At 36.1% G+C, this 25,584-nt stretch overlaps 1 protein-coding gene across 4 annotated transcripts in view; it reads left to right on the plus strand.

Annotated features, from left to right (window-relative positions):
• The window catches only part of LOC148846431 (Transducin/WD40 repeat-like superfamily protein), a 43,693-nt gene that overhangs the window by 11,239 nt on the left and 6,870 nt on the right, over positions 1 to 25,584 (plus strand). For all 4 annotated transcript variants that reach the window (XM_088955010.1, XM_088955012.1, XM_088955011.1 and 1 more), the window contains 9 exons: positions 651 to 769; positions 1,494 to 1,571; positions 5,220 to 5,360; positions 8,155 to 8,199; positions 19,568 to 19,734; positions 20,634 to 20,712; positions 20,798 to 20,880; positions 21,889 to 22,018; positions 24,185 to 24,317. In XM_088955010.1, coding sequence (XP_088811136.1) covers positions 651 to 769; positions 1,494 to 1,571; positions 5,220 to 5,360; positions 8,155 to 8,199; positions 19,568 to 19,734; positions 20,634 to 20,712; positions 20,798 to 20,880; positions 21,889 to 22,018; positions 24,185 to 24,317 — 975 coding nt within the window. The remainder of the gene's footprint in view (positions 1 to 650; positions 770 to 1,493; positions 1,572 to 5,219; positions 5,361 to 8,154; positions 8,200 to 19,567; positions 19,735 to 20,633; positions 20,713 to 20,797; positions 20,881 to 21,888; positions 22,019 to 24,184; positions 24,318 to 25,584) is intronic.

The raw sequence follows: 25,584 nt of genomic DNA on the forward strand, positions 1-25,584 counted from the left end.
GGAGGGAGGAAGTAAGATCGCTGGAAATTTCGGGAGTGGGATTAAAAAAGGGGAGTAAGGTGGAGGTGGGCTCTAAGGAGGGGGAAATTCCAAAAGAAGGAAGTAGAGGGTGGATGTTGAGAAGCTGGTGGAGAGACAGATGGAAAGTGGGGAAGTCGCTTGGCCTGTATTGGGAGGGGAAACGGTAGTTAGGAAAGCAGTAGAGCAGTTTGAAAGAAGCAGAAGGGAAGAAAAGAACAATAAAACAATTGGGGATTGATGAGAGGCATGGGAAGAAGGAGAAGAAAAGGAAGATGAATGTTAGGGGCAGACAGAATTGAGGCTGATTTCCTGGAATGTTAGGGGCCTTCAAGTCTGGAGGTGATGGGTGTTAATAAGGATTAGAAGAAAAGATCCAGGAGAAGTTGGGGCTTCAAAATTGTGAAATGGGGAATTGATTTTGTAATGCTTGTTCTAATTTTGTTATCATGTGTTGCCTAACACCTATCCAGGATGTACTAAGTTTTTTCTTTTTTAATGAAATTTTCTTTTACTTGTCAAAAAAATGCTCTGAAGTTATTATTTGCCATAACTATTCTTTCTAGTGATGTTTTCACATGGATTAATATGATTTTCTTATTCATATTATTGACTTTTTGTCCTAAATTTAGGTGGAAGAGAAGGTGTTCTTGTGGTTTGGCAGCTTGACACAGGGAAGAAGAGATATCTATCACGCATTGGGTCTCCACTTCTATATTTTACATATTCTCCAGATCCTTCACTTTCCTTGGTGAGAAAGTTTCTTTATATTATTTTTTTATGAACTCTGTCCGATATTTTTTTGATCAATAACAGAACCATTTCATTCTAAGATAGGGAACAAATACATAAATGGGGGGGGGGGGAGGTAAGCTCTCTTAACTCTCCTCCAAAGTAGAAAAGCTACAACATAGCCCAAAGCAACTGATTCCTTGCCACCATTTGTTTGGCAAGTGTATCTGCAAAGGAGTTACCACACCTTTTTACCCACTGCAATCTCACTTCCCTACCCCGAGTCAGCCACTTGAAAAGTCTTTGTTTATGGCCACATGCCATCTTCTTCCTTTCCTAACCATCCTATTGCCACATTGGGATCTCCTTCAATGGTTAATCTGCTAATATTTAATTCCTTAGCCCTTTTTATGAGATCGGATCTGCTCCTCACAGAGCGTGCCTCACACCAACCTCACAGCACGTTTCAGCCATGCATCTGGAACATCTCCCCATGAAATAAAAATTTAAAAGTACTAGATATTCCAGGTGCACGGCTGATATGTGCTATGAGGTTGGAGTGAGGCATGCTTTGTGAGGAGCATATCCAAACTCCCTTTTTACGCCCTCCACCACATCCATAAATTTAGCTTGGAGTGAGTCCCCAACTCTAATTGGGCTCTGTCCCATTATTATGCTTCTTTATATTCTAAAACAAATGTATTTGTCATGTTAATGATTATACTAAAATATAGCAAGTTTAGATTTCTTGTGCAGATAATCAAATTCATCTTTTGGAAATGCCTTCCATGGAGCTTTCAAAGTCCATTTCTGGGATAAAGGTTGGTATAGGAATGGTGTATGCTCTTCATTCTTCTGAGTTCTGTCATTACCATTAGCTTCATAGTTATTATTATCGGATTGGTCCTAATTATTTCGGTCTTTTATCCATTTTATACAAGAGACATGCATGTATACATTATGGGACGACAACTTACTAAACATCCGATGTGTATCTGTATATGTAAAGGTTTCCTAATTGGGTTAATCGGGGAGCTTCTCTATATGTCAAAACCTTTTTCTGCCACACGGAGGCATTATATGGTACCCACCTTTTTTTAGTGATTTCCCCAACTAATATTAGCCTTCTAAAATTCTAATTTTTAATAAAAAACTTGCCCACAAAGATTGGTGTGGACATGCAGCAGGGGCTTTTGAGATGAAAATTTCCCCATGACCATGAGTTGATGATGACAAGAGGAACATCTAGGGCTTATTTTGGTATTGGTGCAAGTTAGGTCAGGTTAGGTCGGGTTGAGGTCAACCATAACCCAATCCAAGTGGTTGAACCCCCAATCCTAACTCTAACCTAACCTAACCTAACTTTGTGGGATTGGGCTGAGTTTGTGTTGGCCTGGTTTCCTCATTTCGTATTTTTCAACCTTAATCCTAACCCAAACGTCTATCTGACCTAACTCAACCTGACCTTTTTTTGGGTTGTGTTCAGGCTAGCCCAGCTCAAGTTGCACTCCTATCATTTGGGCTATTAAAACTACTTTTCCATGTGGAAAATTCCTAGGTTGTTTAAGGGGCTAACTAAGTAGAAAAGCTGCTCTCAAATATATATGCAAAATGGTCAAGTAGGGAGCTTCCCTGAAATGAACCCACCTAATTCTGCCACATGAAGATAAGGTCAACTGGATTGGCCACATGTTCATCTACAGTCCATATAAGCTATTTGCTCGACCCTGTATTAATGGTTTTAACAGCTAATGTTAATCATTTAAAGGTTTAAACTTAACTATAAAAGTGGGCTTATTTTGCATACATGGCAACTGACAAGTTGTTTTGGGTTGAGATCTTTTCCATGCATATTGGGTGGGAAAGGAACTAGGAAACTCCTTACGAGATCAAAACTAATAAACCACATGTAAGATTCCTTGGTCATTTAAGGATCTCTCAGGAAAACATGCTCCCTGTTTATATTCTCTAATAGGATTGAATAGGTAGCTTCCCTTGATGACTCGACACACTTTTGCATATGTAGGGATATGATGTTTCCTCTGAGTTGTTAACCAAGCAAGGAACCCTCTGGTTTGGGCCGTTTGGCCATGGTTTAATATGTCAATAAAGTTCCTAATATTTTCACAACATATTTCAATCTCCATGGGTAGCAATTTGAAATTTTATTGGAATCTACATATTTCCCAATGAACACTTCCAGCATTATGTGGAGTACAAGAGATAGTATTATAACATTAATTGGTGGCAATATTGTAGATATGTGGAGTAGCAATGCTATTGCCCTCCTAATGTACATGATTACCACTTTGACCCAACTTGATATTCATTTCAAACATGGAGTTAAATATTAGTTTTTGTTTGTGTAATAGATTACTTGGTTGATCTATTTGAATCATTTGCATTTTTTTTTTGAGTTTAAATTTTGCTTGAACTTTTTTTTGATGAATTTTTTGTTTATCATTTTTCCATCATGTAGTTTGAACCTAAAGGTTGACAAGACAAATTCACAACGTATTATTTTGTCTATAACCTTAGTTTCTTAGCTTTGTTTAATGATTTGGAACAAGATAATAATATCATTCTATATTTGACATATTAACAGTATTTCCAACATTTTCAACATGTTTCCCATATTTGGACGGTTGATATTTCCACTGACAGATATTTTAAATCTTGGGGTTTGGCCATTGTGTAATCCTCCAATCCCACATCAGCTCTGTACCTCATCTTTTGTTTGTGTCTTCCACAAGTAATATTGGATTAGTATATTTCAGTATTTTAATATAGTGAGAGTAACATGTGGAGGCCCATTTTGGGCCCTATTCAACGTGCCACATGGAAGATTCTTTGGGCCCTATTCAACGTGCCACATGGAAGATTCTTTGGTTGCTCAGCCTTCTCTAAATAACCTGACAAAAAGACAGACAGACAGACAGACACACTCCCATATTTATTTGTTTATTTATTTTTGATAGTAAGAGAAAAATTTGTTAAAGAAAAAATAAGTACAACCTAGTGAAGAGTTTTCACCAAGACATTACAAGGATAACCAAACCCAAAAAATGAAACATGATTTCCATCCAAACCTGAATATACCTGTTACAATATGTCAAAGTCTCCCACATCTTATCTCCAAAATCACATCTGCTAAGATTTTTAAATTCCAAATGGGCAAGAGACCAATCCACAATTGAAGCTGCAATTTCTGCTACTAATTTAACCTCTTCTCTGTACTTATCATTGAATATTCTCTTGTTTCTTTTCCTCCAAATGCCCCAGCACACATTGAAGTAATGATGCTTCAGAAGATTTTAGCTTTTTTGCTGCCTGAAATTCCTGGCCATTTAGTGAAAATATCTAGAGGGTTAGATGGACTTGGTACATCTATCTTGAAAAATGCTGCAAAGGAGGAGACAAACACCACAACCCTGCAATGAATAAACGAATGACTTGGATCTTCCTCTTGTTCCATGCTCATAATGTGCATGTTTGGGATCAATAAACCTCTTGACTTTAGTTATTCAGCAGTAAGAATACTTTCCAATGAGAAGCCAAGCAATTGCCTCCTGTCTAGGGAGAAAAGGGTTGCCCAACAGACCTGTGGTAAAATGACTTAACAGAAAATCTTCCATTTTAAAATTCCTTCCACTGTCTAGCATCAGGTTTCTTAACACCCACTTTAATTTCTTCCAGTTTTGTAAAAAGTTGTCTTTTTTTTGTCTAACAGAGGACGTTTGAAAGTAGTACACAAACAACTTGCTCTCCAATTCTCTCCAAACATTGGATAACAGTAATAACCTTTAAACTCAACTTTTACAGCCTTGGACACCAATTACATTAACTTCCCATTGTCACACCATTCATCCTCCCAAAATTTCACTCTAAATCCATTCCCTACAACAAATTTAGAGCTGCTAGCAAACTCAAATTGAAACTAGGAATTCCTTTCCCAACACTAACCCCATAGGAAGACGGCACTACTCTTGTATCCCATGTTTTTATGTACTTGGCTTGTATTCTTTTTCCTTGTTACTTTAGTCTGGACCTAGCAGATGCCTAAGGTAGGAACTGTCAATTGTGGCTGGATTCTTTTAATCCTTCTGCACATGTACCCGATATTCTGTAATGATTGATTGACTATACTTGTTTTATATCATGTGGAAGCTATGGTACTGCTGATACAGAAATGACATGGGTGGATGAGGTGTCACCTGTCACACTGAATTTACATTAAAAACTGAAGTGTCCACTATGACATCGCACCCATGCACAGGTATCTGGGTGTATCGTAGCATGGAAACCATGTATTTTATTGTATTATATAATTTATATTTGGTTAAGGCCTGGTGCTAGTGGAACATGACTATAAACTCAGAAGGGGCTCAATCTATTTTCTTCATTTTGCAATGCAAGTATGCAACTATTGCTTATGGTGTTTAATTGTATTCTTACATGTGTATCTTCAGCCTCCTTGTTCATTTCCAAAGATCTATCAAGACTCATTTAATGGGATTGCATTTGATCACACTGCTGGGTTAGCTGCCATACGGACAGAGAACTACCGCATACAGTTCTACAGCTTGTTTGACAATCGAGAAATTTCACAGGTAAGTGGGTTCAATATTTGAGGCAAATGCTTTAATAATTGAATCGTGCATGTATAGATGTTTTCAATTTCCAACCATGGTTTGAAGATTCTATTTCGTTGGGTGTACCGCCATGTGAAAATGGCAAAACTTCAAAAATCTTGTTCAGGAATTTGAAAATTTTGAGGAAATAGTGAAAATATTTTAAAAGTTATAAAACATGAAACTTATTTATGAAACTCAAGGAAGTGTTGGAAGAGGTATAATTAGTTAATTACACTGAAAGCCTAAAAGTTGACAACTCATTTGTGCACAACAAATAATAGAAGACTAAAATTTTAAATAGGCATAACTGTTATCATGAAAAGCAAGTATCCTAAACAATCAAATACAACATTTTTGTGATGAATAATCTCCTTTAGAAGTTTCTAATAATCATCTTCGTTTTGAACATCAGAGCCATAATATTAGATAAAATGTTAATTAATGCTGTGATGATTATATTATTACATTATAAGTAGGAACAAATTTCCATTCTACTGTTGCTTATCAATAAAAAGTTAATTATTGACTAAATTTTTAAAAGAGCTATATTTTTTGAAATTCCAAATTATAGTTGTTGATTCAAAGGTCTATTTACTAGAATCAACAAATGCTAATACCTTGGCATTTTGTTTTTTGTTTTTTTTTTTTTTTTTGGCTATGGTGGCTCCCTTATCTACCAAGCCATTCTCATGTAAATCCTTTCTCCTTTCTCTTATTATTGAATTGATATTATTTTTCAAAGAAAAAATCAATACAGATAAACTTTTGTTAGTTTCATGTGAAACTGTGGTTTTACATCACTTGTAAAATGTAATTAATTAAACAGAGTGCAGCAACTTAAGGATTTTTAGATCCATCGCAAAATAAAAACATTAAACTAAGTCGTTCAAAAAACCATAGTTTTGCATAGTTTGGACACCTATCCATCACAAAATAAGAACATTAAACTAAGTCCTTCAAAAACCACAGTTTCACATAATTTGGTCACCTATTTTAACATGAAAACAAGGGCTCTATGCTATCTTTTGTTTTTTCCATTTGGATTCTGGGCACCTATGTTAACAGAAAAATAACGGCTTTGACTCATTTTTTCTTTTCTTTTCCCATACTTTTTCTTTCTTTTCTGACCTGAAAATAGGGCTTATACTGTCATCTTCTATTGGACACCTCAATGTCTCTATAAGCATGAAAATAGGAGTTTGACCCCATATTTTCCCCTTTTATTTTGTAACATGGAAATAGGGGTCCACCATATTTTTATTATTATTTTCTTATTGAATATATAGCTGTTCACACCAGTTGGCTCCATACCTTTTGTGCCATGAAAGCAAAGGCGCTAGCCATGTCTTCATCTCTGTCACGAAATGTGTGCAAAATATGCATGATCTATAAAATAAATGGAAAATGAATTGCAATGTGTAAATTTTAGGACAGTTGAAATGTCTGCAGATCTCAGAGTCTTATTTTTTAATTGTATATAACTGTGGTTTGTACGATATTTAATGTATTTTGAATTATTCATTTCTTCTATAAATATTGTCTTGTCTGTCTATAACTCCATCTGTATAACTTTCAATAATTTAGCAATTATAGTTCTTAAAATATATATATTTTTTTCTGGTTACAACAAAATAAGTAATGTTGAACTTAATCATATTACTTACTGAATATTGGTCAATGTATACAAGTAGTAGAATCACCATCAAAACCTACTCATATGATGTCTATGGTTGCTAGAATGCAGTCATTTTTTTCTTATTTTTTGTGAGTTATAGTATTTTTTATAACATTTTTAAAATTCAGAAAAAATATTATGATTTGTGATACCATTCATGATATGATTCAATTCAAGCCCCCTTATGATTTACAATAAATTTACGATTTTCAAAACATTAACCTCCTAAAGAGGTTGGTTCCAATCAGGAGGCCAAAGTTTAAAAGCTGAATCATTGAAGCCTGCATATAATAATAATGCTAGTCAAGATATGGAGGTGAGATAAATGTGGAGGTACAAGGGGATTGCTGTCACTGACTTGGGGGGTGGTTAGTTGTTGTTTGATAGGGACGGTGGAGGATAAAGTGAGACAGGTGTACGGTTTCCTAATCCTGCCTATTCTATGAGGATTTTATTGTGGAACATCAAGGGTCTTAGGGATCTGGAGAGAAGGGAATAGGTCAGAAATGTTATTTGGGTGAATAAAATATAGATTTTGTTGAAGAGACTGAACTACATGAGTTTGATATGAGGCTCACAAGTAATGTTTTGAGTGCATATGTTAGAGTTTGGTTTGATATTTAAGCTAAGAGGCTTCCAAGGGTGTTGTTGATGATTTTTGAATCCAAGATATTCTAAAATAGGTGAAGGGGGATGGAAGCATCTCAATGCACTTGGAATGTTCTGTTCTGTGGAGTGTAGGAGAAAGATTTCAATGTTTTAAGAACACTTGGTAAGATGAAGGTGTGGTTAAGTCAGCATATATATAGGAAGTTGCTGGGTGTCAGTGGGTCTTGTAACCATTCTTCCATTGTTATTGTGCAATTTTTTACTTTGAGCAATAAAGCTTTGAATTTTTTCCTATTATTGCCAACTGCTATAGAGTAATTTATTTTTATTCTTGCAGAATTTTCTATTGCTTGCTTCTGAATTTTTATTTACCATGTAGTGATTTTCCCTGTTTCTTCACTTCTCCTAAGCCAAACATGTCCTTGGTTTCCTTTGACAATTGATTGAGTCAAGAGTTGATGCAATTAAATCTGCTAATTTTTTCAGGTTCAAGTCTGTGAAAGAAACCATCAACCAGGAGATGATGTGACGGTAATTAAACTTCTTATTTTGATATTTTTTTTGGTTGGTCCATTCCATAGTTGTCCTCTGTTTTGCTTTTCTTGCTTCATTCTTATTTAGAATTAAATGGCCATTTTTATTAAGATACTTTGAAATTTACATTTTTCCTTATTTTGTTTATTTATAATCAGTACTTCCCTTAAAGAGTTATTCTAAAAGGTTTATGGCTGCTATTTAGAATTTTTATTTAAGAGATCCATTGGATTTAAGATTGCCTTGTTATCAAGTCAATCCTTAATCTTATACAATTTCTGTCAGGAGCAGTTCGAAAGAGGCTACACAGAATTTGAATGTGTGTGTCTAAGTCAGGCTACAACCCAAGAATGAAATGTATATATTAGTAGGTATGAAAATGTGAAAGGAAGTTTTGTCCTTCACTAACAAATACAAAAAAATCTGTACAAGAGTGATATAGTGCAGCTACATTGTATACTACAATGGTGCTCCTAAAGAAGTAAACACACAACTTCAGCCCTAATCCTTTACATCCCTAATCTCCCCCTCAAACTGATGCCACTAGGTAAGCATCAGTTTGTCAACTAGAAAGGTATGTTTGACTGGCTTTATTGAAAAGATTATCTAGATGAAATCCAGAAGAAACATGGGGAAAAGAAATGTGGTCAGTAAAGAACTGTTCCCTAATGTAGTGGCAATTGGCTTCAATGTGCTTGGTGCCCTCATGGAACACTGGATTAGTCAAGTGGTAATTTTGATTGCATTCTTATTACCTGCAAATAAGGGAGCTGGGATGAGTGGTAAAGACCCAGTTCTTTAAGTAGAGCTTTGAGTCAACTGATTTCACTGCAAGCAGAAGACATGGCCTGATACCTAGCCTCTATAGAGGACTTGGAGACAGATTATCGCTTCTTGCACTTTTTGGAAATTAACGAGTCACCAACAAAAACACACCAAGTTGTAGTAGGTCATCGGGTATGTGTACACCCTGCCCAATTGGCAATAGCATCAAGGTTTAAAATGTCGATGTCAATGGAAATGTCGCTTACCAAAATATAGGACGTGTCGGAAATGTCGAGGGGAAATATTGTAAAAATTAGAGACATTGTGAAAATATTATGAAATATATGGAAATATGCAATGATATTTTGTAAAATGATAAAAGAAGCATCAATACATTTTTCTAGACTATTATCTTATTCCCAACCATTATATAAAGCTAAGAAACTAAGATCAATAACAAATTAGTAAATGACGATTTACTGATTTATTATGCATTTTAATGTTTTTACAAGGTTATCTGATATTTTCTTTTCTTATTTTTAATTCTGATTTATTATAAGTTCTAATATATTTATTTCACACTAGTAAATAAAAATACATTTATTCTGATTTTTTAAATATTGAAGTTATAATACATCATGCTTTATTATAAATTTAATGAACTGATTCTCCTTTTTGTAGTATTAAGATTATGATAAATTCTGATTTCCTATAAAACTTAATGAAATTATTATGATTTTTAATACTAAACTTATAATAAATTATGATTTAGTATAAAATTTAATAAGTTTATTTTGATTTTTTATATTAAATATAGAATATGATTTATTATAAAATTTAATAAACATTTTCTGATTTTAATAAATATTTAAAAAAATATTAACTAGTTAATATTTTATTACTTGAAAAGTATTTTGTGTTTTATATTATAAAGTAATTAATTTATTCTTTTGTTTTTTATATTTTGTTAATTCTTTTTTATAAACATTTTATTTGAAATATTAAATAGAAATTATTAATGGAATATTTTATATTAATATATTGTATTATAACAATGTAATATACTAATATATTATATTATTAATGTACATTAGTTGACATCCCGTCGACATAATAGGAAAAACTGTCCTTTTTTTCGGAAATGTTGACCGAAATAATGTAATTTTTATATTACCATCCGTTTCCCTGTCGGTGAGCCTTGACATCAACATATGTCGGGTGACATTAGCGACATTTGAAACCATGAACAGAATAAGCCCAAAGTTGTGTGGAAGATGACAGAGGAAAAATTAGACCATGAGATAAAGTGCTACAAATATATCAAATAATCTGAAATACTGCAAATTGATGAGGTTGCCAAGGCATGCAAATAAACTGACTGACAACCATAGTTGTCAAGGCGACAAGGTGCCCTTTGAGGCTCACCTTGCCTAATCGCCAAGCAATTTTGTACTATGTATTGTAAAATACTTTTTTATTCTTTATTTGTTGACATTATAATTATAAAATAAGCACTATTAAACTAAAATATTCATTTTGTGTGTTTATATACTAATTTCTTTTTATTATTTTCTTATTTGTTAGGATTTAATCAATAAAAAGTGCAAACATTGCTAAATGTTGTATTGAATCAATAAGTAAGGAAGAGCTTAAAATTTTGTCTAATCAACACATTTTCTACTACTACTACTTTTTCTTTTCTTCTTTTCCTATAACAAAAATAAGGGTTCAGCCCCTATATTTTTTGAATTTTCTTTCCTTCTTTTTTTTCTTCTCATGAATATGTTGATTTTCTTTACTTTAACATGAAATCTATACTTTTCTTAAGGAAATATGGCTATGGTACCTAGGGAACTACCCTAGGATCTATGTTTTCTATACAAAAAAAAAATCCATTGCCTAGGTGATGTCTAGGCGCCCGCCTAGGCGACAAGGTGCCCCCTTGACACCTAGCCTCGCCTTGGCACCTTGAAAATTGTGCTGACAACGTGGACAATGGACGAAGTGTTAGGCCTTGTCAAAGAGAGATATTAAGCTGCTCATAAGTTGTACATATAGTGAAGCATCAAGCAATAAAGGTTCATCATCATAGGACAATTTCAAGTTGAGCTCTAATGGAGTATCTGCCTCCTTGGAATTATTTAAATTAGCAATTGACAAGATTGGTGTTAGTGGAATTTTTTTAGTACAATTTCTCAGATAACACAATTCACCCAATTAGATAAATAACTGAGTTTTTTTGTTATTTGGGTAAGTCCCATTCAGGAAATCACGTAGATGTTCCCTTGATTACATCTTTGCTAGGGGTAGAGAAAACCTTTTGATTCTGATTCAGGAGTATAAATGAATAGACAAATCTATCATTTTTCTATAGAATTTTCCTTTGACTGGTATATATTCCCTCTTTCATTGAGAGAAAAACCAATAAAAAAATAAGCGAACTTTTTATACATAACAAGTAAATAGGTATTATAAATAGTCATATTTCATCAAAAAGGCTACAAATGACCTTTAAATCGTAGTTATGTGCGTTGTCATGGTGTGAGGAACCATAATTAACCAAGTTTCATGAACAGGGTTGTAGATGGTTTTCCTCTTCACACAAGGGTTAATATGCTGTGAGCAAAGTTTTAAAATGCTTAAGGCAGAGGTGAGGTGGTTAGGCGTGGAAGACGCGAAGCGTAAGCCTTGAGGCGGTTTGAGGTGTAAACCTCAAACTAAAAGCTTAAAAATTATGGACATAGTTCATAAGATATACAAATCCATTCATCCTATTCTTCATGTGACAGTCAAAATTCAAAAAAAGGATTAAGAATGAATATAGCAATTGAAGCTGATAAAAAGTAAATAAATAAACATAACCATTGAGTTTTAAATTTTTAATAGAAATTAGAAAATATTGATCACTAAGATAAGTAATCAGTTAACCTATAGAAGAGATGAAGAGGTAGATTAGAATTTATGGATAAGAAGGATTAGATGAGGATTTACCTTGGTCGTGAATCCCTTGAATTGCAAACTTCATCCCTTAAAGAATCCTAACAACTTGCAAACTTCATCCCTTGTATCTTAGTCTATATTTACCTGAAAATGGCTTGAACCAATGGTGCCACTTCTTTTTTCATCTTCTCCAGTTGTTAAGGTGGGTACTCTGTTTTGAATTCTCACTTCTCACCTGAAAATAAAAAAAATGAAAATTAAAGAAATTAATTAGCAACCTGAATTATGCATATGAATGCATACAACCCAACAATAGAAAGACAAGAAATCAATAAGTAATGATGGGTGCAAGACCAAAAATGGCTTTAAACACTTAATAGTAAGAGAGACTTAGTCCTTGTCCAATGCTGAGAAAAACAAAGACAAACATAGTTTTAGCAGGCTAGCAGGCAGCAGCAAGGTTTTTGGGACTTGGGAGACGTAATGGAACTGGTAGGTCACATGGATGGGACAGCCAAGTATCTTTGCATGGGAAAAGATTCATCTTTGTTGTTGGGTGACTTTTATAATTATTAATATTGTCTTGAATTTCTTGATATTCATCTCCCTTTGTTTATCATCTTACAGATCACTGGTCAGTGATCGATCACTTGTTATTTTGGGCTGGGTGAGACTTCTTACATTTTAATATCAAATCTAGTATGCTTTTGTCATTCTCATCAAGATGACTGCCATAGGAAAAGGCTTGATTTGGATCTCCATTTTGGACTTTGGGAGATCAGCAGCAACACTATTCAAATAGAAACCCTATGCACCAAAACCAAAGGTGGAGGAGGAGGAGGAGGAGGGAAAAACTCACCTTGGTCGCCAATCAAGAGACTCAAAACCTCAGTCTTCAAGAAGTCTTCAATGTAGGATTAGAAGTTGAGGAGTCATTCCTAACCAGAGAAGAAGGGAGGGGAAATGGTAAAACAAGACGAAAGAAATCTATTCTATTTGATTACCCTAAGTCACCAGAGTTTTTAATTTTTTTACCATTTTTACCTCTATTAAAAATGAAATTCAGAGCTAGAATGTTAAAACAGTTTGAGGCTACTGCCTCACTTTTTTTATGCCTCAAGGCGAAAGGCATACGCCTCACAAAATTTGAGGCTATGGTTTCTTGTAAAGGGTACCGAGGCCACACCTCTAATACCTTTTAAAACCATGGCTGTGAGGAACCATAATCAACCAAGTTTCATGAACAAGGCTGTAGATGGTTGTCTCCCTCACATATGATTAAAAATGAGACAAGGAGAAAGAAAAAAAAGAAGATAATAACAATAAGGAAGGAAAGTGTGAAAGGAGTATGAGGAAAGACATAGGTCTAATAGAGGAAGTTGTAGGAGTATCATAATGAAAAGGTGGAGGAGGAATACTGCAATCCCTACCTTCTTCTTTCTCCTTTTCTTCCACACCACAATCTTCTTTTCTTTCTCCTTTGGTTCTCTTATTGCTGTAAATTCTATCAACTGAATAGAATTAGCCCCTTATCCTTGTAGGAGAGGGGTTTATATAGAGAAGAGGTGTGGTTAGGGTGCCAAGTGTCACCCCACTTAAAATGAGTTAAGGAGGGAGAAGAAAACTCTCTCCCCTAGGGTGACATGTGTCCCCTCACTTAAAGTGGTTAGAGGAGGGAAAATAACTCTTTGCCCTAGAGTGACATGTCTCCCCCCCACTTCAAGTGGTTAAAGAAGGGAAAATAGCCCTCTTGTTAGAATAGGACAAGTAACATCACCTTATAAATAAGTGGGGCATCTCACAAGAAAATTAATTAATGTAGATTTAATTCTTTTAGGGCATGCTGCCCCCCTAAATGAGCTCTACTGCAGGCCCATTAAATGCTTATTGCATTACAAACAAGCCCAATTAACTTGGGGCCTGTTGTTTATTAAATTAGACTGCAGGCCCCTTTATTTACTAAAATGTTTCAGCCCGCTAATAGGCCTAACTGGGCTTATAAGAAAGTCATTTTTCTTTATTATTATTATTTTTTGTGTCTGGGAGTATCTTAATAACTTGCTCCTAGTCAAGCAAACGTAAGGATTTAACAATTGGTGACATACTTCTATTGAATTAAATGACCATGAGAATTATGTGAGACTTCCAGTCCCAAGAAGTAGGTCAAGTTCCCAAGATCTTTCATCTGAAATGTTTGACTCAACAGTTGTTTCAGAGAATGGATGCTTCTCTGATCATCCCCAGTGATTATAATATCATCAACATATAATAGGAGCAGAATAATGCCTTGAGGGCATCTAACAAAGAACAAAAAGTAATCTGAAGAGCTCTGGGAGAATCCTTCTTAAAGAATGACACATTGACACTACAGAATCTCTCATTCCATGCCTATGGAGCTTGCTTAAGACCATAAGGATTTCTTAAGGTGGCACACTACAAAATCTGTCAAATCATCCCTATGATCTCCCAGCCAAGTGCATATTTTTTCTTTTGAATTTTTTTTTTGAGAAAAGTTAATCAATATTCATTGATTAAAAAAACAAAATACATGAGGAGGTGTACAAAGCAGGGGGAGAACCCCTACAGTTTACAAAGGAGGAAGTTTGTCGCTATATAGATGCTCTAAGAGCGCACCACATTTAGGTAAGCCATCTGCTGTATGGTTGTATTCCCTAGGAACCCGAACTAACTTTACATTTAGACATTCCAAAGAGTCTCTGGCCTCTTCTAAATAGTGACTTAATCTCCATGGTCCCCTTTCTTTGTCTCTTAACCATTTTATCGTATTTGCTGAATCACCTGCAATGGTTATATTTTGAATTCCCAAACTTTTTATTATTCTGATTCCTGTGAGGGCAGCCATTACTTCAGCCTTTGTGGAATCTGCCACGCCAATAGGACCGCTGAAAGTCCAAACGATGTTGCCCCTTTCATCCCTTAATGTTCCTCCAATACCAGCTAATCCAGGATTACCTAAGGCACTTCCATCAAATTTTAAGATCATCACACATTCATTGATGGGTTCAGGAATTCTTAAGGGTGGTTGATGGAGGTGAGGGAGAAATAAGAAAAGGTGAACATCTCTATTGAGGTCATTGACTGAGACTCCTCCGAAGAGATCAGAATTCACCATCCAGAGGTTGCACAGATAAGAGATGTCTGAAATTAACTCCTCCAGGGGCCTTGATTTGTTGTCTTTTTTTCTTTTGATTTTTGCAAGCACTATTTGCTCACTAGAGCTATTGTTCTATAAAATTCTAGTATTCCTTTCTCCCTATACACACCAAAATACTGTCGTAGGCATCAACCCCCCACACAACCTTTCCTTTTTTTTCCCTCAAACTTTGCATCTGCTAAGCAACCAAAAACTTCAAAATTGATTGTGGGAAGCACCCATTCCAACCAAAAGTGTCTAATACTGTGGTCTGAATTTCAGATGTTGAAGCTCAATGAAAAATCTGGTGATTAGCAGTTTCCAAGTCACTACTCATGTGGACAAAGACCACAACCCACATGAGTCATGCCTTTTCTACTCAAAGTGTCTCTAGTCAAACACTTTCCAAGAGTTGCAGTCCACACCAAAAACATAACCTTAGAAGGAGCAGCAGTCTGCCAAATCCTGCTATCAGGGAAGATACTATTAGCACAAAATTCATCCTTTTATAAAAAGGTCTGAACAGGAAACTTGCCTCTATTATACCACCATCTTCTACAATCCAGATGGCCCACCCAAGGTCTATGATCCTGAAGCAATTGAAACATGTCCAATGCTTTATCCACCTCCCAATCCTGCAGGTTCCATTTAGAGTTGGATTCCATGTCACCACTCCATTTAGAACTTGATGATAGTCCTTGACTACGGCTCCTCTATTCTGAGCTTCCATGAACAGGGAAGGAAACACCTCCATCAAAAGGAGTTCCACGTACCACCTATCCATCCAGAACTTCACCCTTCTTCCCTCCACCACATCATAGAAAGCACCTTGAGAGAATTGAGGAAATTTTTTTCAATACCTTTCTAGACAGATGTACCATAAATTTGCACATTATTACCTGCTTGCCAGCCCATTTGCCTAGACCCAAACTTGTCTGCTATCATCACCCTTCTTCACAAGCTGTCCATCTCCTCACCGAATCTCCAAGACTCCAATACCCTTTACATAGAAAAGCAACTTTCAGATCCTTGAGCTTCCAATTTCTCCTTAAAGAGTGGTTTAAGGAGGGAAAAAACCTTCCATTATAAGAACACAAGTGGCATCTCTTTATAAGTGGGACACCTAGTAAGTCTAAGCGGACATTTCTTAACTAACATAAACTACCTTTTTAGGGCCTGCTGCCCATTTAAATGTCTCTTAATATTTAATGAGTTCGATTGGGACCCAACTTCCTTCTAAATTAATATAGGGCTTGCAGCACACTTAAATGGACTAGCCCACAAAATATTTCACCCCACCTGTAGGATTGGGCCTACAAGAATGGTCTAAAACAAAGAGTTTTGTAAGTTGTGATAGGTAACACCTGAATGAGGCCTAAAAGAATGCCTGAATAAGGCTTAAAAGGTCTAAAACAAAGAGTTTTGTAAGTTGTGATAGGTAATACCTGAATGAGGCCTAAAAGAATACCTGAATGGTCTAAAACAAACTTTGAGACTTAAACAATGCCTGGAGGTGCACCTCTTCCGTGCAAGGTAATAAAGAGCATACACATTGTATGGGGCTTATGCCTTCTCAGCACTTTATATCAGGTGGAGGTACCCCACCTGATACATGTTAACATGATGAAATTGGAGTACATATCAAAATGTCAAATCCCTCCTCATTTTGCAAAGTGCAAAACCCATTTTAGGGTTCTCGTTCCCATATAGAAAGTAGAGAAAGGAGACTTTAGAGGAGGTTTGTGCTTCAGCAGATGTCAAAGTTTGAGATTTGATTCATGACTCTACATATACATGACCATAAGTTTTTAACACATTGGGTGTCTCTTTTTCTCTGTTTTTCATTGATATTATAAGAAAACAGGGGATTCCACCCCTTTTCTCTTTGTTTATTTGATTGCTGCCAATGTTCATATTTTGTTAAATATGAGATTAGACACTGTATATGTTAACGTTATGCAATTTATGAGAACTATGAAATTGTTGCAAGTGATTTATGTATTTCTTAGTAGTAAGTGACACTACTGGTTGATAAAGTCATACCTTGCTTGCTTTCTATAATCTGTTATTAGTTTATTACTATGGATGATGATACTAGGTTATATTTTTGTTATTAGAAATTGCAAATACGAAATTTTTTCTTATTTTTGGGTTATTTATTATTTTCTATTTAATTTTTTATTCTACTTTTTAATAAGTTAAAAGCACATTCTTGGAAGGCTTATGCTTCACTCCTTAGGATACTGTAACATATCATATCATGCCTCTGCATTTTAGAACACTGAAGGAAATGACCCTAAGTTGAATGGTGACCATACAGCTACTGACATGAATACCAGAAAAAATAAAAAAAATACAGCTACTGGCATCATCCATATGGCCTATTGTGTCACTAAATCTCTGGGAAGAGTATCAAAGTATCAGCTCTAGTAGATAACAAGGATTGCTAATATACCAAGTGTAAATACATAGAATTAGCCATCATGCCCCTTGCAACATGTAATGGGCACAATAGTACCCAAGGACAATAAAATCACTACCCTGCAACCTCAGTCTCTGACCATCCCACTCCGCGATAATGCCACAACCTTGTGACCTCACTCAGCCACATCGCTTCCTAATGATCACGCTCTCTGGTTCAAATCACAACCTCATGGTCATAGCCCACAAGATTAACTCTGTGGCCTTGCCCTGTGGTTGTCCTCGAACTTGCATCCATGCATCACAACCTTGTATTCAAGCCATCCTCATGTTACCCATAAGGACTTGAAGACTGTAGCAGTGCACATCCTCACATGTACACAAGTATTGAAATGACTGTATAGACACGTGGTAAGACCTTAATTAGTCCAAGTGGTGCAAATCGGTTAATTGCATAGTGAACCCAAAAGGAACTTTCCAGAAAGGGAAACCCTACTTAGAAACATATAGTTAGAGGTCTCCTGAAGATATCAGGATCTTCTTGGAGCCCTTCCCATTTTGGTAAAACTTTGGTTCATCCCTCAACCTTTAGAGACCCCCTTCCAGCCCGATCTTGATCCTTGAAGAATTCCAAGACCGGCAAACTACAGTGGCCTGATCTCTCATTGGAGGGGGTATGTAGGCAGCCCGTCTGGGGGTCTGACCAATTCCTTTTCCCCTCTCTTCCTCTCCTTGGTTCAGGTTGTCATTATCTTTAGACCTTTGGAACTTGACCACCTCAATGCCGAATCCCTTATCTTTGAGAATCTCTGGTTTTCTCTCTAATCTCCAGGAGGAAATGGCACCACCAAGGTCATCGTAATTGCAGGTGGAAACAGATTCTTGATTTACTTTGTTGCAGAGCTTTGATTCTTGATCTTGCCACAGCTTAATCTTGGTGATGACACTGCCATTATCAACCTTTGAGAGCTTCATGGTTCCAGATCTAGATCCATTCAATCCTGGCTCTCATGGTTCTTTTTCCTACATCCATCACCTCCTTTTCTCAGACAACTGTGACATCAAGTGAGTTTTCGATTTCATCCCGGATATCTCAGATAGGCAGGCACAACATTACACAATCAGAGCACAATGTTTTGATCCATCAAAAGTAATGCAGGAGATCAGGTCTGAACTTTCTCAACCAATGGAGTCTCAGAAATCTTTCGGCACACATGTTTGACCTATTATTATCCCTAGTAGTATGAATGCCCAATTTCACTTACAACTTTCGGCTCTCAGTTCAGAATAGCTCATCCTTGGAGTTGTTGAGGAGCCCACCGTGATGCCCGCTGCCCCAGCCTCAGCCCTATCTTGGCCCTAGTATGTGGACCAAACTCCAGCCTGCTTTCCAGTTTCAGATCCAACAAGCTCACGGCAACTTTCCCAAAGTGGGAAAGTTTCCCTCTTTTCCCTGGGGAGATCTGTATAAATAAGGGGTCTCCGAGGATCCCCACTCACAATCTACCGTCTTTCAGGTAGATATCCCCAGTGCCCCTCACTTTAGACCTACACCAAGTATTTGAGCCCACTATGATGCCCGCTGCTCCAGCCTCAGCCCTATCTTGGCCCTAGTATGTGGACCAAACCCCAGCCTGCTTTCCAGTTTCAGATCCAACAAACTCGTGGCAACTTTCCCAAAGTGGGAAAGTTTCCCTCTTTTCCCTGGGAGATCTGTATAAATAGGGGATTTCCGAGGATCCCCACACATAATCTACTGTCTCTCAGGTAGATATCCCCAGTGCCCCTCACTTTAGACCTACACCAAGTCATTTGATGGAATTGAACACTTGGGCCAGCTTCTTTAGTTTATATGCATGTATTGTCAAAATTACTAGAGTTCGCTTAGCAACTTGCATTATTCTCAACATATACTTATTAAGGTATAATCTGTTTGATGAGGATCACCAGTTGTCAATAAATGTTTCTCATCAGTTACTGCTCTAAAACATTTTTTATTGATTTCATTTCTATAAGCATTCCCAATATGTTATTTCTATGATAACTATTGAATAAAGTGAATGTTTAACATATTGGTGGTTGCAGGTATTTGTAACTTTATTGGCTCTTTCAATGGATGGCTCTCTTATGGCTACTGCTGAAGTTAAGCTTCCTGAAGAGGGAATAGGTGGTCTTGTTTGCCTTAAATTTTGGGCATCTGGGTCCCAGGGTGGAGAGTTCACGTTGTCTACTGTTATTTATGAACCTCACAGGTTTACTTCTGGAGTCACTTGGTTATCATGATCTCTATTGCTTTATGGGTTTTTTTATTCTGAAATTCCTTGTATTGTAGCTGAATTCATATAAAATGGTTCTTATTTCATATTCTATTCTTGAAGTTTCATTTTGAATTCTCCCAGTTTTATTTTGATATCCATGCAAACCCTTAGAATATCTGGCTAAGATAGCACAAAAAGACCTTTTATTAACATGAAGATGGACTCCATATTTTGTCACCACTCAAGGTGTTTTTACTTCGTTGCACTTTTTGTATTTTTGGCAGCTGATCTGTACTTATTAGATTCACTGCAGTTGCTATGTTTTTTCTATTTCTCATCCGTATGCTATTGATGGATCAAGCATGTACTGTACCAATCAAGAAATATACACATGAAATCTTGATCCTGCAGTATGGAACTCCTAAAGTTCTACAGGGGGCTACTCAACCTAAGTGGATATGATATTGGCTGTATATTTGCTTAACTGGTAAAATGTCAGCACTTTTCATAAGAGACTCCTGGCTGCAATAGTCCTTTCATATTTTTAGGTTACCAGATATTCCAACCGAAGAAATGTTGCTGGTGTAAAGCAAACATTTAAGTGGTGATAAATACGTTGTGACCACAAAACTCTATCATCTGTTGTACCTAATCCGGATACTGATGTGTTGCATCTTGAAGAGTATGATCCTTCAAAGTGGATGTTTGTAAGGAATGTTAGGGAATACCTGTACTTTTGTTGATCTGAACAAAGCGGATATCATGAGTAATTTATGGATTTTCCTTGCTTTTCTCAAAATTTTTTTATCATATTCAACTCCCTTTCTGATGATTGATTTCTTTTGCCTACCTTCTCATATGGTATATCTGATTTTTGATCTGTGAATTACTAGTGATGCTGCAATTTCTGCTATTGCATTCCATCCTACTCAGCGTATGGCTGTGAGCTCTTCTTATGGTGGTGACTTCAAGGTAACTTAATTCATTTGGATCTTAAGTTCAGAGTATCCTGTTTCCATTAAATTTTGAGATTTAACTACTTTGTTTAAATTTTCAGATTTGGATTCGCAATAATGATCAGCAAAGCAACCAAATGCTTCAGAAATCCGGGTGGAGATGCCATTCTGTTGGTACATACAAGTACGTTACTTGCATTGGTTTTTGGTTTTACTGAGATCAAGGGTTAAAATATCGATACAATACTCCTAATATGGGGTGTACTGTATTTGTATCCATGGCCATAGATAGGGGATACACCATGATTTGGTATATATCCCACAAGCTGTGCATATCAACATGATACACCACTGTATCGAGCCCTGGTTTGACGTATCTGTATCTTGACAATTATAATTTTTGGATTGTTTTTAACTTTAACAAAAATTGAAGACTTTTAAAACTAAAAGAGAAATCTAATTATAAAGATTGAAGTAAATTTAAGATTTAATTTTCCCCAAAAAATTAATAAAAACTGAAAATTGTAAAAATAATTTAAGGAGGGATACAAGGCTGATATGGACTGGAGGATTGCATACCTGAAAAATGCAAAAGGTCCCCCATGTGGTGGATGGTTTGGATCTGCTAAATCATCTGTCCATGTGGCAAACATAGGTATTTCATTCAAAAAAGGTCCCTAAGTGAAGGGATTATGTGGCAGATGATCGCCCAATTGATAAAAGCTATGTAGCCCTCCATTCTGCTATACCCATGTGGTGGATGGTTTGGATCTGCTAAATCATCTGTCCATGTGGCAAACATAGGTATTTCATTCAAAAAAGTCCCTAAGTGAAGGGATTATGTGGCAGATGATCCCCCAATTGATACAAGCTATGTAGCTCTCCATTCTGCTATATGAAAGGATCCTATGTCAAATCTAGACTGTCCATTATATAGGGGATTCACTGGATTGGCAATGTTTTCAATTCTACAGTTTATACCAAGCTTATGTTGTAGTTTTGCATATCATTTATGTTTTTTATTTATCAACTCTATACCAAGAACATAGTTTTGCATATCATTTAGTTGTAAAATTTGTACCTGCTTCTGAATTATAAACTATTTAGAAAAATGCATTTATGCTTGTCTAACATGATTTCTTTTCATTACATCCCTCAATATTGTCTGATAAAACATACCTTTTTCTTGCAGGAAAAAACCCATAACAGCTGCTACGTTTTCTCCTGATGGCTCAATTCTGGCTGTTGCAGCAGAAACTGTTGTTACTTTGTGGGACCCAGACAAAAATGTCCTTGTTGCAGTAGTTGGGGAAACCCTTATGGTAATTCTCCAAATATATTTTACTAAATCTTTGTGCTACATGCCACCTTTGGACCTCCTCTAGAAACAAAAAAAAAAAAAAAACAAAAAAAATGAAAAGCTTTCTGGGAAAGCTGTTGCGGTAAAATTTTCCATACATGAGGTGTGATAAAACCTAAAATATGATCCTCTAAGTCCATGGGCTATAAATGTAGATATGCAATTTTTTAGTTTGGGGGGGGGTGTTCATAGCAGTTATGTTGACTTTCACAGAATTACCATTATACTGCAAACACCAAAGTAGTTCAGGAGATTGCAGGTAAAACATATCATGCATGAGGTCGAAAACCAAGTGTAGAGATGAAGCGTTTTAGTGATATTTTGTAGATATGTTAAGAATTGTATGGACAATTAAATTTGAATGCATTCTAAACATGCTTTTCATGAAAGATAAAATATTCCCTTTATGAGCAAAATTCCCCAAATTTTGGAATTTAGGGTTTTAGATTAAGTTTTGGGATGAATTCTGGTATGATGAAGGGTGTGATTGTGGATAGGGGTGCAAATGATTGGAATTGAGCCTATTCAATTACACCCTTAGTTGTGGATAGGGGTGCAAACCTCAATCTTACCTGAGGTTCGAACTGCATAAGCATCAAATTTGAATTGAGCCTATTCAATTACACCCTTAGTTGTGGCTGTTGTCTATGAATTTCCGAAAGGTAATGAGAATTATCTTGAGTTGGTCAGTGAAAGGTGGAAATTGTCGAGGGTTCTCTGTCCTGGAGACCAAGAGTACCTTATATAGTTTCCTTCTCTCTCCCCAAATAGAGGATTCTTACTGAATTTTCTGTTTGTTGGGAAGTTAAGTCATGTCAGTGCAAGTTGGCAAGTTACTATTACCAGTCAATGGCCAGCTTTAAGCCACTTTTTCTGCGCTCCTGCTGCTCTCATGATCCATTACTTGACCCTTGGTTGCCATTTCATGACCTGAGTTACTTTTGGTTTAGATCGGGTTGCATATCTACCTCTATTACACCCTTGATTAAAAATTTGTGGGTTGTTGATGGTCATAATGGTGCTGCATTCACCATGTTCATAACATTTTGAAAACTCACTCTAATATCATTCAAATCAATGTTTTAAAGCGCAGAGGCATGACGCGAGGCATTCCACTACCTAGAGGCGTGAGGCATAGTTCAGAATGCAAGAGGCATAAGCCTCCAAAACACAAGGAGGCGTAAGCCTCCTTAAGAGGAGGGGGGCTAGGAACAGGATGAAGAGGAAGGGGGGATCTCACTTTTTCTATATTTTTAATAAAAATCTTTTACATTAAGAATAATAAAGATGCATAACATTAGTTGAAAGGGGGTTAGGAGGAGGATGAAGGGGAAGGGGGATCTCATTTTTCTTTATTTTTAATAAAAATCTTTTATATTAAGAAGAATACAGGTGCATAATATTAATATTTAGTTGAAAGGGGGGGTTAGGAGGAGGATGAAGAGGGATGGGGGGATCTCATTTTTTCTTTATTTTTAATAAAAATCTTTTATATTAAGAAGAATAAAGTTGCATAACATTAGTTGAAAGTGGTTAGGGAGCAAACTACTTTCTTTCCCCTTATCTTTTCTTCCCTTCCCATTTCTTTTCTTTCCTTTCTCTTTTTCTCTTCTCTTTCTTTTTCTTTCCCTTTCCCTTTCCCTTCCCTTCCCTTTTTTTTTTTCTTTTTTCTTTTTTTTTGTCTTTTTATATCAGATGTGCATGAGGCGTACACCTCTAACATGGCTCATGAAAAAAGTGCAAGAGGCGTATGCCTCCGAGGTGTCAGTGCCTCTGGCATACACCTCAGGGCGTTTTGGGAGCACCTCGCCTAGAGGCACCTGGAGGCGCCTCCAGGCGTACGCCTCCCATGCCTTTTAAAACACTGATATGTCCATAGCTATTTTTTACGCAATACCCATATATAAACATTAGAGGGGTGTCTAATCAAACTAGAATTAAAAAAGAATATATATGTAATTACATAATTGGCATTATCATGTAGAATATTTATAATTTTTTCTTGGAAGGTTATTTGATTTATACCTAGTCCACTGCAGATATTTGGCAAAACCAGATGGTGGTAACCATATTTCCTCATTTTCTGTTTATTACAGCAGGTACTAATATGTTCCTTTTTGCTTTTCAGCCCATTGTTACCCTTTCTTTTGTTGGGAGGTCAGAATATCTTGTCTCGGTATCTCAAGGTTTGAAGCCACAATTATCCGTCTGGAGCATGTCAAATCTATCCATATCTTGGTCATATAAGCTTCATGCAGAAGGTTTGTAGATTCAACCTTTCTTTTTTCTAGATGATGAAAATTATTTGATATGGAGAATGGTAGTCAGCTTCTATCCATCTACTTGGTATGTGCACTGTCTGACCAGTGAGATCAATAATTTGAACGCTGACTTTGGACTGCTGTGTACTGATGAGAGCTTACTGACAGAAAAGATCAAGTAGAAGTTGGGTTGCCCTTCAGATCTACTATCTTATCTATCTGATTTGATTTTCTGTTGATTGGATGATTAGTTCCCTAAGAATTGATTAGAAAAAATGTGGTCAGGTTGCATGTAGAAAGTATGACAAAATTCTAGGTTATTTTGCAGAGATAATTTGGTTTCAACTGAAACATAAAGCATTAAAATTATTTCACAAACAATACATCCATGATTGCATGGTTGTTTCTATAACCTGCAATGTAGGGATATTTCAGCATGCTTGTATTGTCCATATGCACATGATATGATGCCGGAACTGTTTACTGATTTTGCATTAGGAACACAAATACACTATAATTTTCTTGCATCCTTTTCTATGTATATTTTTCTTTTTCTTTCTTTCGTTAATAATGGAATTGTTTAAATAAGGTACAGGAAACATCTGATTTCAGATAGGTTGAAAGAGTGCAATCAGGTTGGATTTGAATAAAATGCAGCCAAATCTGAACCAGTTTGATTGTTTAAATCTTAAATCCCAATCCGATCAGATCTAGAGGTTTCTGATTGAGTTCAGATCTAACATGGGTCCACTTCATTATTTTTAAAAGAAAGAAAAATTAATAGTTAAAAATATTAATTACTTTTAACTTACACATAATTTTGTTATTGATCAAAAGAACTTGTACATATAAAACAAATGTTATATAAATATAAAATACTGAATTTATCAATTATGAACTATATATATCAGTGTTTAGGAAACCGGACCGGACTGGCTGGTGAGAGTGATCTGTTTACATCCCTACCAGAGTTGTTCTCTGTGCCTGAGAACACAATGACCCCTTTACCTTATTCTACTCCCAACCACCTTCAGGTTTACTCCCTTGTCTATTTTCTCTTGACCCCATCACATCCTCACTTTCCTCTCCATCTGAAACCTCCGCTATGTTATTTATCCAAAAAAACCTCCACTATGTTCTCCTCCTCCCTGACTGCCTTTGTTGCAGCCTTTTCCTTCCTCAATACTTTGTCATTATAAATCCCTCCTCTATCTTCCATCAGTGCTTTGCTTCTCTTTATCCTTGAAAAAAAAAATAATTGAGGAAT

Source organism: Nelumbo lutea, chromosome 7 (assembly GCF_056320005.1).
Source record: "Nelumbo lutea isolate HS-2025 chromosome 7, American lotus-T2T, whole genome shotgun sequence".
Taxonomy (NCBI): domain Eukaryota; kingdom Viridiplantae; phylum Streptophyta; class Magnoliopsida; order Proteales; family Nelumbonaceae; genus Nelumbo; species Nelumbo lutea.